The sequence below is a fragment of the Phoca vitulina genome, unplaced genomic scaffold (genome assembly GCF_004348235.1).
Source record: "Phoca vitulina isolate PV1807 unplaced genomic scaffold, GSC_HSeal_1.0 scaffold7, whole genome shotgun sequence".
In the NCBI taxonomy this organism is placed as follows: Eukaryota; Metazoa; Chordata; class Mammalia; order Carnivora; family Phocidae; genus Phoca; species Phoca vitulina.
Window position 1 is genome coordinate 38,636,046 of NW_022589710.1, and position 18,512 is coordinate 38,654,557.

The 18,512-nt window shown below is 37.9% G+C and overlaps 1 protein-coding gene across 17 annotated transcripts in view; it reads left to right on the forward strand.

Moving 5' to 3' along the window:
* The window catches only part of GPHN (gephyrin), a 608,525-nt gene that overhangs the window by 545,068 nt on the left and 44,945 nt on the right, over window positions 1–18,512 (forward strand). For all 17 annotated transcript variants that reach the window (XM_032405331.1, XM_032405333.1, XM_032405334.1 and 14 more), the window contains one exon: window positions 2,739–2,860. In XM_032405331.1, coding sequence (XP_032261222.1) covers window positions 2,739–2,860 — 122 coding nt within the window. The remainder of the gene's footprint in view (window positions 1–2,738; window positions 2,861–18,512) is intronic.

The window sequence follows — 18,512 nt, forward strand, 5'->3', positions numbered from 1 at the left end:
TGGCACAGTCCCGGTAGTGTCCCAAAAGGAGGAAATTAAGGACAGTTACAGGAGTTTGAGAACTGAAGTTGGTCATGAGAACTGGGGGTGGTTTTAAGGTAGAAGTTAGTAAGTAAGGTCTAGGTAGAGACTGATCAGATTTGTAAAATAGGTGAGTCGCTGAAACAGTCTTATCTTTGGAGCACATGAGTTCATGTAGAGTTATCATGGTCTCAATTTGTCCTTGTTCTTGGAGCATATAAATCTAAACAAGTTTGTGTTAAAACAATTTGACTTAAGATAGTTGTTTGAGTTATATTTCATAGTTTGGTACAGTTTATCTGTTATGCAAATAATAGTACAGTTTTGCAAATTGATGTTTCTGTTTTCTCAGAAGGAAAGACTTTGTAGGCAAGATAACCAATTATAAGGATTTGCAAACAGTCAGACATATTGAATGTAAGGGGGGGCCTTGGTAAGAGCGTGACTGAAAACAGGGTCAAGGAGGAGATATATTAGGATGTTCTTAAGGATTGTAATCTTTGGGAAGATAGTGGACTACAAAGGGAAATAAAAAGAATCAAAGGTTTAATGTGTGAAAGCAGTGCACCATTGATAAGAACAGAAGAAATTGAAATTTAATATATGGTAGACAGGAAAGTAACAAGGTATGGAGATGATTGTTTATATGTTTTTTTACTTTGTATTTTTCTTTCTTTTGTATTTTAACTGTGACAAGTTTCAGGCATCATTCCAAAGATGACCAGAAATATAGGATACCAGAAAATAAGATTAAGTTTTAAAAGGAAATATTGTGAATTTATTCTATATTCAGACTTATACTCCCATCCAGTTGCTTGTTTTCTTTGAAAATACTTAAAATGCACCGTAAATCCCACATCCTCATTTAACCAGGTATTATTTCATTATGTCAGTTTTACATATAAATAACTAGTTCTCCAATGATCTTTAATTGTTCTGTTATTTTGAGAACTGTTTGCAGCAAATAACAGAAAGGAATGTGAATGTCAAAGAAAACACCCTAATAAGAGGGACTCTTATTTAGTTGGTGGTCAGTACCCTTCTGTGAAAAAAAAAAAAATTATATAACCACACAGTTTTCTTTCTGAAGCAATTTGTCTAATTAATGGAGTTAAAGAGCTGTAAGCCTTTGCCTTTATAAAATTATAATGACTTCAATAACTGTGTGTTAATTAAGATCAGAAAATTAATCTATATTAGCACTGCAGTAGCAATTTTCTAAGCTCTGTCAGTCACATGGCATCTGATTAAGTTAAATTAATGCATATTTGAAGGGAAGGCTCCCAGGTGACACTGAATAAGATGATCAGTTTTTCTCTAGCTATTTTAAGGGGACAGTTGGTTGCAAAGCTACTACTTTTCCAATGCAAAGCCAAAGGTCCTGCCACATGGTATCACCACTGAGTCAGAAGGAAGATTGAAGGGCTAGAGGTTATTGTTTGGGAGAACTGAGATATGAAGAACTGAGTATTGTTTGGGAGAACTGAGATATGAAGCCCTGAGTATTGGTCATATTAATAGCCTACGTATCTAAAATATGCAGGCTTGCCTTCAACCTCCTAAGATAATATTCCAGATTTCCTCACTTCCAAGATGTACTTTTTTTCATTTTATATTTCTGAAATCAAAAGTCCATCTTGAAATTGATGTATAAATTAAAGTTGCATTTTGGTAAAGTCTGCATGTGTTAAGGATCCCTACTCTTAAGTATTTTATAACCTAATCTAAATCTGTATTCACACTATAGACTAATTCTATCTGTACTGGCATCTAGGAGTAAAATATGAGAACAAGTGGGGTAAAATATGCGCTCTTTAGGAAGAGAATCATATTTATTATATATTTGCCCGTATTAACTGAGTGTTCATTACCTCAATCAATCCTGACAACTACTTTTCAAGATAGTTATTATTACTATATGTTATAATCGAGAACATTAGGCATAATGTGTTTGGGTAACTTGAATTTGAATCTTGTCTGAATCCCAAGCTCTTCCTACTATACCACCCTGCCTCACTGGAACATCCTAACATAGAATAAGCTTCTAATAATTTTTTTCATAGACATATAATGGTAGATATTAAATCTCTAAAGAGTGACTCAATTCAGAGTCATGGAATAATTGTGCATATGTCTAGTTAAGTATTATTTGTTTAAATTTGCTAATAAAGATACAAGACACCTGTCTCCCTCTCCTTCAAATAAGTTCAACTTCTTTGGTACTATTGATCTCACTTCAGAAAAGAGATCAAAAAGCTTGAAACAAAATATTAACAATCATTCTCTTCATACCTGAGAATATCATGTCACACAGTCTCTACCTCAGATGTTCTCAGTGAAAGACAAACTGGAAAATAATACTGGGAGGGATAAAGGAGGTTGTTTTATTTAGTTTATCCTGGTGAGCAACTACTGGGAAGGCCAATCTCTACAGAGCACTATTGTCAAACTGTAGCCAAAGCAGGTGTGATATTTGGCCTGCTGTTTAGTCACCATTTAAATTTCTGCATGCTTTTTAATTCTGGAAGAATGTTTTTTTCAATCTCCTATACTCTCAATATTTATTCAGAGATCCTTTGGGCATGTATCTTCTATGTGCCAGATACTGTAGTAGATGTTAGATAAGGTAAACTCTGCTTACTAGATCTATTTCTTTTCCATCAACCATAGGCAACACCAAAAAGAATAATTTGTGGTGTTTTTTTTTGGCTTTGTAGCTGCTAAATCCCGAAGATGACCTCTTACCAGGAAAGATTCGAGACAGCAATCGTTCAACCCTCTTAGCAACAATTCAGGAACATGGTTATCCCACAATCAACTTGGGAATTGTGGGAGACAAGTAAGTATTGGATTTTATTTGGAAGTTGTTATTGTACACATTTGCATTTTGGGAGTACTACCTAGGTGGGATTGTTGTTAAAGAGAAATTTAATACCATAATTTTCATTAATCTCATTCTTCAGAAGCAAAAGAATTATGAACATGTCTGTGCCTTTTTGGGATAGACATTGTCCTGGAGTGTCTATTACAACAGGAGAAATATTTTTGTTCTCCTATAGGTATGTAAAGTTTCCAAGGATTTTTTTTTTTATATCATTGGCTTTATCCTAATGGAATTAATGGTGATGGTATTATTCCTATTCACACTCACTTGTTTCAAGAAAGGCAGGAAAGACATGAGTAAGAACATAAAGAATGTTAAAATTCTCACTAACTGCTCCTTTGCAGTTTAAGTACAATTGTTTTCTAGGACTTTTATATTGATTTTTTTGTATCCTATGTAACCCAAGTTTCTGTAGCCTTCACCCACTTGTAAGTACAAATGGAGGCACATTGACTAGAATTGCCCATCTCTAAGAGCATATTACCCTATATTCTAAATTAACTGAGCCCTCTGCTAAATTCCCCAAGGCTTTATATGAACTTCCAACAGATTTTCACATGTGATCAAGAGCAAGTCTGCTCTTTCTGAGCATCCCACTACCATGTGACATTGCTACTCAGCCCTCTCTCACCAGGATTTCCAGTTCACAAGAGGCATACCTGCTTTTAATAATACTCAAACATCAGCCTGGTGGAGACAGAGCTGGGAGACAAATCTGAGTGACAGATAGCATGATGTATCTGTCCCCCATAATTGCCCCTTTCCTTTATCACCACCTTGTAACTGAATAAAGCTCATTATGTCAGGATCCTTCTTCCCCAGGACAAGGTAGGAATTTCCCAGCAAATGTGCTTTTGAAGAGGCTCTGCCTTACCATTTCACAAGATACGCTCTGACACCTATATCCCAGCTTAAGCCCAACCTGGACACAGTATAATCCAAACCTTGGACACAGCATCCTAACATGAAAGGGAGTAGCTTTTATGTCCTTTCACTTTTTAAAGTCCTTTCCTCCTTGTTTTTTTCTTTTTCTGAGGATATTGGAATAGAAGCTGTTAGATATACTTTCAAATGTCATTGTTTTTAAAATCTTAACATTTGTATTTACCTGGATGCTTAGCTCTAGAGAAGCCCATAGCTAAGTAGCCAGCCAACTTAGAACCCATGCTGGTGAAGACAATGTCACAGGCTTCTTAGTATCACCCTGACCCAGGCTCCCTAGCCCTTGGAAGGAAGTAGAAAGAACCCACTGGAAAAAAAAGGGGGGGGTGCATTTATTTGAATTTGGGCCTGACCACCAATAACCTGTCCTTTCATATAAACCTAAAAGTTATCCGTAGATACACCTTTAAAGAGGACAAAAATTAACTTCCCAAAGGAGGTTAGAGGAACCCAAGAGTTCCAAAAGCACAGAGCAGATCCTGAAACTCTAGAGAACAACTTACCAGATCGTTTAGGATTTGTTTCCCACCCACAACTGGCTCTGGTCCTGCCTTCAAGTTCATTAATGAGCTCTAAGGAATATTATAAGGTAAAAGAAGCTTGTTGTTTGTTTGTTTTTCATTTTACCTTAAGCTGTTCTGTACTATAATTCTGTCTACTCCTCCTATTTTTGTACTTTTGTATAAGAAAAATGCTTGCTTGATATACTATCTATGCTGCCAGTACACCAGTGAAAGCCTATGTTGATATGCTAATATTTAATTGTCTGCTGATTTGCGGTAGACATTTACTAATAATTAATATTGATATTACATATAACTCCAAAATATACCTTGAAAACAGCATATAAAGAACAATAAAATGATAAGCAAGATATAGGCAATTCTGAGAATATGCAAATCTCTAGTGTATATTCTTTTCTCAGATGGAAATATCTTCCATAAAACTGAGAACAATTTTTTAAAAATACAACAATGCAAATCTAGACTTTCTCAGTGAGAGTGCTATTTTGAAGAGGCCCAGAGTAAATGGTTGGAATGCGGAGATGGAATGCGGGTGGAAAGAATTTATAACTGTTCTAATGGAAATCTATGTTGAAGTTTAGCAAAGGAAACAAGGTACATTTAATCTGCAGCCTGTTGATACTCTGTGAAGGTTACCTCCCACTTCATTCTTCTCCTTCCTATGTAGCCTTTTGCTAATGAAAGCAAATGTTATACAGAAGCCTCTCTGTGAAGCTCTCCAGGGAAACACAAGGGTCATGGGAGAAACTACACTTTGTGTAAAGCAGGGAGAGAAATAGCTCAAGAATGTCAGTAAGCCCAGAACCCCTGCTCAGCTGTGACAGATAAGAATAGGGAGTAAGAACTCTATTCTTGTATTTAAAGAAAGATTGGTGTCTGGTTTTTAAATTCTGTGATTCTACTTCTCAGCTCTTATTCTTATCACCAACCATAATTTTAATGATAAATGTTAAAATTGAAGATTAAGACTCTGTAACTTATTTGGATTAAATTGAGCTAAATTTTGCCTTTGCTTATTCTACATTTTATTTAAAAAGAGAGTACAGTGAAGATTACGGGAAGGATGCTTCAAATACCTGAGAGTTAACAACTATATTTTAAAGCATTCACTTATAAATATTTTGTGTATATTAAAATATATTCTGTAAGACATAGTTTCTCACAGCACGTGGAACACAATACTCTTGGGGTTCCTAGTTGTTTTTTTGTTTTGTTTTGTTTTTAAGACAAATTTTGAAACCCAGAGATGTTAAATGAACTTGCTCAGCATTATACAAGTTAGTGGCAGAGGTGAAAATGGAAGCTAAGTCTTGAAATTAACAATCTACAATTCTTTGCTATCATTATGAAGACAAGATAATAACTATAAATATGTCAGAAATTAAAATCATCACTATGTGCTAGAATGGTCAGAGTTTTATAAAGGTGCAATGTTAGTTAAAACATGAAGGATGAATAGAATTTGTATATTTAGAAAAAGAGTGTGTTAATCAAGTAGGAAACATGGAATGAACAAAAAATAGAGAAATAGAAAATAAAGTAGAGAAGTAGAAATAAACAGCTACAGGTCAGGCCAGATTGATCAGAACAGGAGGTTCAGGTAGAAGGATAATGGGGTCAATTTGGTAGAAATTTAAGGCTTTACAATCCAAGCAGAACTACCCAACTCACTTAAATTTTAAACTTTTTTAAAAAGCAGAATTGACATAATAACCATTATTTTAGAATAATTTGAACAAGGTAAGACATGGGCTAAAGTTGGAGATAGGCTAGAAATAAGAACAATACAATTTGTTCATTAATTATTCAGTCAGGAAGTATGTGTTGTGTACCTATGAGAATCACCTGAAGATCTTATTTAAAATGCTGATTCTGATTTAGCAAATGTGGGGTGGGCCAAGATATTGCATTTCTAACAAACTCCCAAGGATACCAAGCTGCTGGTCCATGGATCACGGGAAATAACAAGGATTTTGTCAATTTAATCATGCCATCTACTATGGATTTTAAGACAAAGGCTATTGAAGATACAAAGCTGAAACATAGATCTTGCCTTTGACATTACATGTACTAGAAATGTACTAGAAACTATAGACTAGTAATAAAAATGTTTTGGAAAGTTTCAGAGCTTAAACTCACATTTGGAAGTAGAATTTTTTTTTAAAAAGAGACTAAATCAAAAGACATTGTAAAGGCTATTACATAGAACGGAAGAGCGTCAATGTTGATTTCTCTTCATCTGGATTACAAAGCCTTATCAAAATGATATGTGACTACAAACACAAATAAAATACCTACAAAACCCAGCCAGTAAGTCTCTCTAGCACAATTTTACATCCCTCTCCAGCAATACACCACTTCCATTTCTTCAGGCTCCATTTGTAGTCTATCCTTTCTTGGTTTTTGTAGCTCCTCTTCCTGTGCTCATTCCCTAAATTTAGGGGTCCCCATGGCTCACTCTTGGCTTTCTGTCCTTCTAATTTCTTATGCTAATGACTCCTAGATCTTATCTCTATCTTGAGCTCCATGCCTAGATCCACCTGCTTACTAGGTGCATTTTCTTTTAAGTTCAATAGGCACTGCAAACTCAACCTGTCCAAAACTAACCATCCCCCCACCTCTCTCACTGCCCCTCCCCACTGCCACCCTGTTCCATTTCCTTTCATTATTCTGTCTCAGCCACCAGCCAGTCACCCAAGCCAGAAGAAACCTGAACAAGAGTCATCACAGCTCCTCTCTTCCACTCACTCTATATTTAAGTCCTACAGGCTTTCCCTCCTTGGTATTTCTTCTCTACATTCCCATCTCTTCATTCCTACCATCCTGGCTTAGTTCAGGGCTCCATTTATTTTTTGTCTAGACATACAAGACTAGCATCTTAACTGGTCTCCATGCCTTAAGTCTTGTTCCCCTCTAACTCACCCTCTATTCTGCTACCTTTCTAAGGTGCATATTCTATACCTATGGCAGAATTGGGGTTTTATTATATGTGGATAAGCAGACTGTAATAATTCAACAAACTTTTACAAATGGTTATGCTCTATCAGGCATTGTACCAGTCTTTGGTACCACAGAGATAAATAAGACAGATATTAGTAAGAACTACAAAAAAGTTTTCAATTCTGATCCACTTCTCTCTTTCCTCCCAGTCTCCAATCTCCTGTCTCCTTACTGCAAACATGTCAGTCTTTACTGAGTACCCATTATATATGTGTGTGTGTGTGTGTGTGTGTATAACACTATACTACATTCTTTCATGTATGTATCTTATTTAAGCCTCTTGAAACAACAGAGCCAGATAAGTATCTTTAATCCCCATTTTGGAGATAATAATACTGAAGCTTAAAAAAATCAACCTATTCAGGGTCATGCAGCTAGTAAAAGGCAGAGTAAGGAGTTCAACCCAGGCCCGTCTTAACTTCAGGGTCCTTTCTCCTTTTGCTCTACCATCCTACTTTTTTAACTGGAGTTAGCATCCATATTTCATTAATATTAAGGTTAATAAACTAAATAGGCTAGCTCCATTTGTAATGAATAAAACCCCTTAGTAAACAGTAGCTATGAACATTTCAAAAGCCAGAGAGGAAAATTTAGTTTAAACTGTGAATTACATATTGACAAGTGAATTATAAGGACTTGAGTTGCAGAATCCAAATCTTTAGGTGATATAGAAATGGGAAAAATGTCAGGAGGATGTATTATGGTCTTTCTTTTATAATCTCTTCCTTTACCTTTCTTTCCACAGCTGCTGGGGCTGCTTTTGCAGCATTTATTACTTTTGGGTAATTTGTTATACCAAGTTCATAGTATCTTCTATGGGGGTGGGGGGATGAAGGAGAGAGGAAAAGAGGGGAAGAGAGCATGCACACAATGTGAATGTATGACAATTTGGTAGTCAGGCCTATATTACTCAACTTAGATTCACAAATGGCCACCCCTATTCTTACCTTTTTCCTACTCACCATATAAAGCTCCTTTGTCACTACTTTAAGAGAAGGGAAGGGAGAAAAAGCATTTGAGAAGTGAAAGGGGGGAAGGCAGGAAGAACAAGAACAGTTTAGTGGTACCATTAATCTCCTTGTTCCCCAACCCTGAAGATATAGCCTATTTAGGAGACGTGTTTTATTAAGCCCAGATAACCCATACACTGGCTAAATGTGTTCTATTCACTTTGCTGCATTTTCTGATAATCTAATATTTAAAGATCCAATTGTGTTAAAGAGCATTCTACCTGACAAAGAGTTGTTTGCATATTAATGTGAATGAGTTTAAACTAGACATCCAACATCTGTGTAAATCCTCTGCACTGAATGAACAGAAGCAAATCACTTAGAACTTGGAGTTCTTTAGGGGCACCTGGGTGGCTCAGTCAGTTAAGCGTCTGCCTTCAGCTCTGGTCATGATCTCGGGATCCTGGGATAGAGTCCGCATTGGGCTCCCTGCTCAGTGGAGAGTCTGCTTCTCCCTCTCCCTCTGTGCACTCTCTCTCGCAAGTAAATAAATAAAAATCTTAAAAAAAAAAAAAAAAAGGAGAAGAAGAACTTGGAGTTCTTTGGCAGAGGGCAAACTAACTAAGCAAGACCACATCAGAACCTTAGCATAGCAAGATACTGAAGGTCTAGCAAGAAGTACACTTGGCAGCAGGAAAAGACTAAAGAAAGGTAGGTGAGAAGATGTCATAAGCAAATGCTTTACATTTCAGCATTCTTTCTTCAGTCTTCCATCTTGCTTCCATAATTCAGGCTAGTACTAAAGAGGGATTCAGCAATATACTAGTAACATTATGAGCTAAATTAAGGTTTGTTTGTTTACCCTAGAATCATACCCAACATCTATAGTACTTATAGATGTTTATTTAGAAATGTATTCTAAGTTCCAAACAACCAATTTTATATAAAGACTCTGGGAACATAACCTGTGAGTTACAAATCAGCTGTGCAGAAAAGACTTACCCTAAGTTGTCAGCTTTGTACTGACTGCATGGTATCTTTTAATACTGTTTACAGAGTTATAATTAGTAGTAAGACATTGAAAGATTTTAGATTGGGGATAACATGATCATCTTCTAGTCCTGGTCCAGTTCTATTATGTACTTCTTGGGCCATTGTTCTAGATGTTCTAGTGTACATTTTTATGTAACTTTTTAATCTTAGAACAAATAAATGTTCACTGAAGAAAATTTAGAGAATACTGTTTCACAAAAAAGAAGCAAAGAAAAGAAATTAATACATACATTACATAATCCCATTACCCAGTATTACTCTTCTTCCATTCTTCAATTCTGTGTGTGTACAGTTTATATGTGTGTAAGTATAAAAAAACAAAGAAATCATAGTCTTATTTTAACTTTTCATTTTCACTCAGTGTATCATAAACATCCATCTCTATTATCACATAGTCCTCTGCGATATCATTTAAATGCCTATATGTCATTCTCAGTATAAAGTTTAATATTATTTATTTATACAATCCCTTGTTGTCAGACATTAGGTTGTTCCTAACCTTTCTCAATTGTAAGTAAATGATGAACAGCTGTAAACTAAATCTTGGCATATACCCACAATTATTTGAGAGTGTCTTTAAATTTTTATTTTATCCATTTTATGACCATTTGTTGATTGCCTGACATATGCAAAGCTATGTTGATAGCAGAGGTAAAATGAAAATAAAACAACTGCTGTCCTCAACTGCTGGTAGGCATGTAAAACAAATTGTTTATGGCTGTTTCCTCAGCAATTAGAACAGTGTCGGTGCATGGTAGCTAGTCAGCAAATGCCAGGAAGTAAGAGAAAAAGAGAAGAAACACTGAGTATGACCTGAATACGAAACTAGTCAAGTCTAGAGATTTCTAATTGGCACAAATTGGTGTGAGTTTATAGGGATAAACTCTTTCTAAGCTCCATCCTATGTCTACCTTGAATATGGGACAATAGATGTCCTAGTATTCTTTTCCCCATGGCTGGTTAAATAACCTATTAGCCTCCTTTTGTCTTCCTAGGCAGCAAGAGCTACTACTGTTTCCCTACTATGGAGAAGAGTCTAAAACAAATGAAGAGGTTTGGATAGGTAAATGAGTAGAGTGTATTATATGTTCCAGCCAAGATAATTGTGGCCAGACTTGGTTGAGATAGTCATCATTTGGGCACATACTTTCTTCTCTGTTTTTCCTTTTTTTTTTCTTTCCCTCACTTTCCTGATAAAATTTCTTAGAGAAACTGCTACTTTTGTGGCTTAAACAGGGTAGAAGGGGGGGCGGAGCAAGATGGCGGAGGAGTAGGAGACCTGGATTTCGTCTGGTCCCAGGAATTCAGCTGGATAGGGATCAGACCATTCTGAACACCTACGAACTCAACAGGAGATCAAAGAAAAGAATAGCAACAACTCGACCTACCAACGACCTACCACTGTCTGGAAGGTAGGTCGTGAGGAGAAGTGAATTCAAGGCAATAGTCGGGAGGATAGATGGCGGGGGAAACGGGCCTCCATCGGCCGCTCCTGGCAAGTGATAGAGCCGCGGAGCACAAAGTTGGAACTTTAAGAAGTCGGCTCCGCGGAGGGACATCGCTCCAGTGGCTAAGCGGGGGGTGGAACCCTCGTGGGACAGTGTGGTCTCAGGACCCTCAGGGTCACAGAAAGACTGGGGGTGCCTGAGTGCGGCAGAGCTCTCAGGTATCGGAGCGGGGAAGCCGGCTGCAGAGACGGAGCCCAGGCACGGGCTCTCAGCTCAGGGTTGCCATAAACCGTGATCCGCGGCACAGTCAGGCCACTGCTCCTCCAGCAGGGACCCAAAAAGCGGCAGATCCAGGGAGACTCCCCTTCCTCCCCCGGGAGAAGCAACGCGGGACTGCACCACAGGGATCTGCTGGGTTTGGAGACTCCACACGGGGTCGTGTGCCAGAGATAGAAACGCTCGGTCACAGGCCGGGTGAGCACAGAGTGCGGCCGGAGACCGGGGAGACGGGAGTGATTGACTGCTTTTCTCTGGGGGCACACTGAGGAGTTGGGCCCCAAGTTCTTGGCTCCTCTGGGGCAGAGATTGGGAGGCCGCCATTTTCACTGTCATCCTCCAAAGCCGAACAGAAAGCTTGCAGGGAATAAAAGCTCCTGAGAGCAAACCTGAGCAGATTACTTAGCCCAGACCGGCAAGGGCGGGGCAATTCTGCCTCCGGCAAAGACATTTGGGAACCACGGCAACAGGCTCCTCCCCCAGATCAGCAAGAACAGCCAGCCAAGACCAAGTTTACCGATCAATGACAATGGCAGAACTCCAGCGCTAGGGGAATACTGCACATAGAATTCATGGCTTTTTTACCATGATTCTTTAGTCTTTCAAAGTTAATTTTTTTTTAACTGTCTTCTTTTTTTGAATTTTTCTTTTTCCCTTTTTCAACCAACATCTTATCAATCCCTTTTTTAAAAAACATTTTTATTTTTCATTTTTAGAGTCATAGTCTATCCCTTCATAGTAGTTACCCTTCTTTGTGGCATATATATATATATAAGTTGTTCTCTCTTTAAATTTTTGAGATATAGTTTCTTCTAACAGATCAAAATATACCCTAAATCTCTAGTGTATGGCTTTGTTCTAGTCTCCTGCCTCATTGCATTCTCTCCCTTTTTTCTTTTTTTTTTAAACCTCATCTTTCTTTTTTCAAACAACTTCTTATCAATTCCTTTTATAAAATCTTTTATAATTTTCATCTTTACAGTCATATTCCATCCCTTCATCGTATTAACCCTTATTTTTGTACATATATAAGTTTTTCTTTCTTTAAATTTTTGGGAGGCACTTTCTTCTAACAGACCAAAATACATCCAAAATCCAGTATGTGGCACTGATCTATGCACCAGCCTGATCATATTTGATCATATTCTGGTTTTTATGTTTTGTTCTGTTTTTGTTTGTTTTTATCTTTATCTTTTTCTTTTTTTTTTTTTCTTTTTTCTTTCTTTCCCTTTCTTTTACCCTGGTTTCAGGTCTTTTCTGATTTGTTTAGAGTATATTTTCTGGGGACGTTGGTACCCTGTTCGCATTTTGTTCTCTCATTCATCTATTCTCCTCTGGACAAAATGACAAGACGGAAAAAATCACCTCAACACAAAGAACAAGAGGCAGTACCGACTGCCAGGGACCTACACAGTATGGACATTAGTACGATGTCGGAACTAGAGTTCAGAATGATGATTTTAAAGATACTAGCTGGGCTTGAAAAAAGCATGGAAGTTATTAGAGAAACCCTTTCTGGAGAAATAAAAGAACTAAAATCTAACCAAGTCGAAATCAAAAAGGCTATTAATGAGGTGCAGTCAAAAATGGGGGCACTAACTGCTAGGATAAATGAGGCAGAAGAGAGAATCAGTGATATAGAAGACCAAATGATGGAAAATAAAGAAGCTGAGAAAAAGAGAGATAAACAACTACTGGATCATGAGGGCAGAATTCGAGAGATAAGCAATACCATAAAGCGAAACAACATTAGAATAATTGGGATCCCAGAAGAAGAAGAAAGAGAGAGAGGGGCAGAAGGTATATTGGAGCAAATTATAGCAGAGAACTTCCCTAATTTGGGGAAGGAAACAGGCATCAAAATCCAGGAGGCACAGAGAACCCCTCTCAAAATCAATAAAAATAGGTCAACACCCCGACATCTAATAGTAAAACTTACGAGTCTCAGAGACAAAGAGAAAATCCTGAAAGCAGCTTGGGAGAAGAGATAGGTAACCTACCATGGTAGAAATATTAGATTGGCAACAGACCTATCCACAGAGACCTGGCAGGCCAGAAAGGACTGGCAGGATATATTCAGAGCACTAAATGAGAAAAATATGCAGCCAAGAATACTATATCCAGCTAGGCTGTCATTGAAAATAGGAGAGATAAAAAGCTTCCAGAAAACAAAAACTAAAGGAATTTGCAAACATGAAACCAGCCCTACAAGAAATATTGAAAGGGGTCCTCTAAGCAAAGAGAGAGCCTAAAAGCAACATAGACCAGAAAGGAACACAGACAGTATACAGTAACAGTCACCTTACAGGCAATACAACGGCACTAAATTCGTATCTTTCAGTAGTTACCCTGAATGTAAATGGGCTAAATGCCCCAATCAAAAGACACAGGCTATCAGATTGGATTAAAAAACAAGACCCATTGATATGCTGTCTGCAAGAGACTCATTTTAGACCCAAAGACACCCCCAGATTGAAAGTGAAGGGGTAGAAAACCATTTACCATGCTAATGGACACCAAAAGAAAGCTGGGGTGGCAATCCTTGTATCAGACAAATTAGATTTTAAACCAAAGACTGTAATAAGAGATGCGGAAGGACACTATATCCTACTTAAAGGGTCTATCCAACAAGAAGATCTAACAATTGTAAATATCTATGCCCCTAACATGGGAGCAGCCAATTATATAAGCCAATTAATAACAAAAGCAAAGAAACACATCGACAACAATACAATAATAGTAGGGGACTTTAACACCCCCCTCAGTGAAATGGAGAGAACATCTAAGCAAAAGATCAACAAGGAAATAAAGACTTTAAATGACACACTGGACCAAATGGACTTCACAGATATATTCAGAACATTCCATCCCAAAGCAACAGAATAGACATTCTTCTCTAGCGCCCATGGAACATTCTGCAGAATAGATCACATCCTAGGTCACACATCAGGTCTTAATTGGTACCAAAAGATTGGGATCATTCCCTGCATACTTTCAGACCACAATGCTTTGAAACTAGAACTCAATCACAAGAGGAAAGTCAGAAAGAACTCAAAGACATGGAGACTAAAGAGCATCCTACTAGAGAATGAATGGGTCAACCAGGAAATTAAAGAAGAATTTAAAAAATTCATGGAAACCAATGAAAATGAAAACACAACTGTTCAAAATCTTTGGGATACAGCAAAGGCAGTCCTAAGAGAAAAGTATATAGCAATACAAGCCTTTCTCAAGAAACAAGAAAGGTCTCAAGTACACAACCTAACCCTACACCTAAAGGAGCTGGAGAAAGAACAGCAAATAAAGCCTAAACCCAGCAGGAGAAGAGAAATAATAAAGATCAGAGCAGAAATCAATGAAATAGAAACCAAAGGAACAGTAGAACAGATCAATGAAACTAGGAGCTGGTTCTTTGAAAGAATTAACAAGATTGATAAACCCCTGGCCAGACTTACCAAAAGAAAAGAGAAAGGACCCAAATCAACAAAATCATGAATGAAAGAGGAGAGATCACAACCAACACCAAAGAAATACAAACAATTATAAGAACATATTATGAGCAACTCTATGCCAGCAAATTAGATAACCTGGAAGAAATGGATGCATTCCTAGAGATGTATCAACTACCAAAACTGAACCAGGAAGAAATAGAAAACCTGAACAGACCTATAACCACTAAGGAAATTGAAGCAGTCATCAAAAATCTCCCAACAAATAAAAGCGCAGGGCCAGATGGCTTCCCAGGGGAATTCTACCAAACATTTAAAGAAGAATTAATACCTATTCTTCTGAAACTGTTCCAAAAAATAGAAATGGAAGGAAAACTTCCAAACTCGTTTTATGAGGCCACCATTACCTTGATCCCCAAACCGGACAAAGACCCCATCAAAAAGGAGAATTACCGACCAATATCCTTGATGAATGTGGATGCAAAAATTCTCACCAAAATACTAGCCAGTAGGATCCAACAGTACATTAAAAGGATTATTCACCACGACCAAGTGGGATTTATCCCTGGGCTGCAGGGTTGGTTCAACATCCACAAAAAATCAATGTGATACAATACATTAATAAAAGAAAGAACAAGAGCCATATGATCCTCTCAATAGATGCAGAAAAAGCATTTGACAAAGTACAGCATCCTTTCTTGATCAAAACTCTTCAGAATGTAGGGATAGAGGGTACATACCTCAATATCATAAAAGCCATCTATGAAAAACCCACAGTGAATATCATTCTCAATGGGGAAAAACTGAGAGCTTTCCCCCTAAGGTCAGGAACACGGCAGGATGTCCACTATCACCACTGCTATTCAACGTAGTATTAGAAGTCCTAGCCACAGCAATCAGACAACAAAAAGAAATAAAAAGCATCCGAATCAGCAAAGAAGAAGTCAAATTCTCACTGTTTGCAGATGATATGATACTTTATGTGGAAAACCCAAAAGACTCCACCCCAAAACTGCTAGAACTCATACAGGAATTCAGTAAAGTGGCAGTATATAAAATCAATGCACAGAAATCAGTGGAATTTCTATACACCAACAACAAGACAGAAGAAAGAGAAATTAAGGAGTCGATCCCATTTACAATTCCACCCAAAACCGTAAGACACCTAGGAATAAATCTAACCAAAGAGGCAAAGAATCTGTACTCAGAAAACTATAAAATACTCATGAAAGAAATTGAGGAAGACACAAAGAAATGGAAAAACGTTCCACGCTCATGGATTGGAAAAACAAATGTTGTGAAGATGTCAATGCTACCTAGAGCAATCTACACATTCAATGCAATCCCCATCAAAATACCATCCACTTTTTTCAAAGAAATGGAACAAATAATCCTAAAATGTGTATGGAACCAGAAAAGACCTCGAATAGCCAGAGGAATGTTGAAAAAGAAAAGCAAAGCTGGCGGCGTCACAATTCCAGACTTTAAGCTCTATTACAAAGCTGTCATCATCAAGACAGTATGGTACTGGCACAAAAACAGACACATAGATCAATGGAACAGAATAGAGAGCCCAGAAATGGACCCTCAACTCTATGGTCAACTCATCTTCGACAAAGCAGGAAAGAATGTCCAATGGAGAAAAGACAATCTCTTCAACAAATGGTGTTGGGAAAATTGGACAGCCACATGCAGAAGAATGAAACTGGACCATTTCCTTACACCACACAGAAAAATAGACTCCAAATGGTTGAAAGACCTAAATGTGAGACAGGAGTCCATCAAAATCCTAAAGGAGAACACAGGCAGCAGCCTCTTCGACCTCAGCCGCAGCAACTTCTTCCTAGAAACATCGCCAAAGGCAAGGGAAGCAAGCGCAAAAATGAACTACTGGGACCTCACCAAGATAAAAAGCTTTTGCACAACAAAAGAAGCAGTCAACAAAAGCAAAAGATAACTGACAGAATGGGAGAAGATATTTGCAAATGACATATCAGATAAAGGGCTAGTATCCAAAATCTATAAAGAACTTCTTAAACTCAACACCCAAAGAACAAAGAATCCAATCAAGAAATGGGCAGAAGACATGAAGAGACATTTTTCCAAAGAAGACATCCAAACAGCCAATAGACACATGAAAAAGTGCTCAACATCGCTCGGCATCAGGGAAATCCAAATCAAAAAAACCTCAATGAGATATCACCTCACACCAGTCAGAATGGCTAAAATTAACAAGTCAGGAAACGACAGATGTTGGCGGGGATGCAGAGAAAGGGGAACCCTCCTACACTGTTGGTGGGAATGCAAGTTGGTGCAGCCACTCTGGAAAACAGTATGGAGGTTCCTCAAAAAGTTGGAAATAGAGCTACCATACAATCCAGCAATTGCACTACTGGGTATTTACCCCAAAGATACAAATGTAGGGATCCGAAGGGGTACGTGCACCCCGATGTTTATAGCAGCAATGTCCACAATAGCCAAACTGTGGAAAGAGCCAAGATGTCCATCGACAGATGAATGGATAAAGAAGATGTGGTGTGTATATATATACACACACACACACACACACACACACAATGGAATATTATGCAGCCATCAAAAAGAATGAAATCTTGCCATTTGCAACGACGTGGATGGAACTGGAGGGTATTATGCTGAGCGAAATAAGTCAATCAGAGAAAGACATGTATCATATGACCTCACTGATATGAGGAATTCTTAATCTCAGGAAACAAACTGAGGGTTGCTGGAGTGGTAGGGGGTGGGAGGGATGGGGTGGCTAGGTGATAGACATTGGGGAGGGTATGTGCTATGGTGAGCACTGTGAAGTGTGCAAGACTGTTGAATCACAGATCTGTACCTCTGAAGCAAATAATACATTATATGTTTAAAAAAAAAAGAAGAAGAAGAAGATAGCAGGAGGGGAAGAATGAAGGGGGGGAAATCGGAGGGGGAGACAAACCATGAGAGACCATGGACTCTGAAATACAAAATGAGGGTTCTAGAAGGGAGGGTGGTGGCAGGATGGGTTTGCCTGGTGATGGGTATTAAAGAGGGCACGTTCTGCATGGAGCACTGGGTGTTATATGCAAACAATGAATCACTACATCATATGCAAACAATGGAACACTACATCAAAAACTAATGATATAATGTATGGTGATTAACATAACATAATAAAAAAAAAAACAGGGTGGAAAAAAGATTTGTTTATATTAAGTTAGGGCTGTTTTCTTTCCCACCAGCCTATAAGCTCCACAAAGGCTAGGACATAAAGGTGTGTCTTGGTGACCCTATATGCATAGTACTTAGTAGGAGTATATCTCCTAGATTTAGATAGCCCTGCCATCTTTTCCTATACCACCCTCTCTTTCCATGGAACCTAGAAACTGCAACTGTCCAGAAGAGCTTACAGGGTCCCTTCACAGTGAATCCAAAAACTGTAGCCATAGGAATAGACCAGAAAGTATGGCACTGACAACAGAATTGCGTTAGTAACTGAGACACATCCCCAGAAGGGGTACAACGTAAAGCTTTATGGCTGAGATAATTCATTTTATATTTCTGAAGAAAAAGAAATATAAAGTGGGAGGAGAGGGAGTAGCATTCCAAATGGATTTATGAAGCCTCTAATTTAAAAAGTTGGGGAACTGCTCCCTCAGGCTTAAGTAGATGATGTTATACATTTACCTCTTAAATATAATAAGCGGTAATCATGATCCAAATACACAGAATCCACTTGGGGAAAATTTCTTGAAGTTCAGCATTAATTGAATTTATATCATGTCTAAAACTGATTTTAACTATTGAGCTGTTTATATTTTTACATCAGCTTTAAAACAGCATGGTAATGTAGCTTCCAACTGCTGACTTAGACTTTGCAAGCCTGAAGGGCTGAGAAATTCCCATAATTAAGAAAAGAGTTACCCCTTCTGGAAAATTGCTATCGCAGAAGCCTGCCCCAC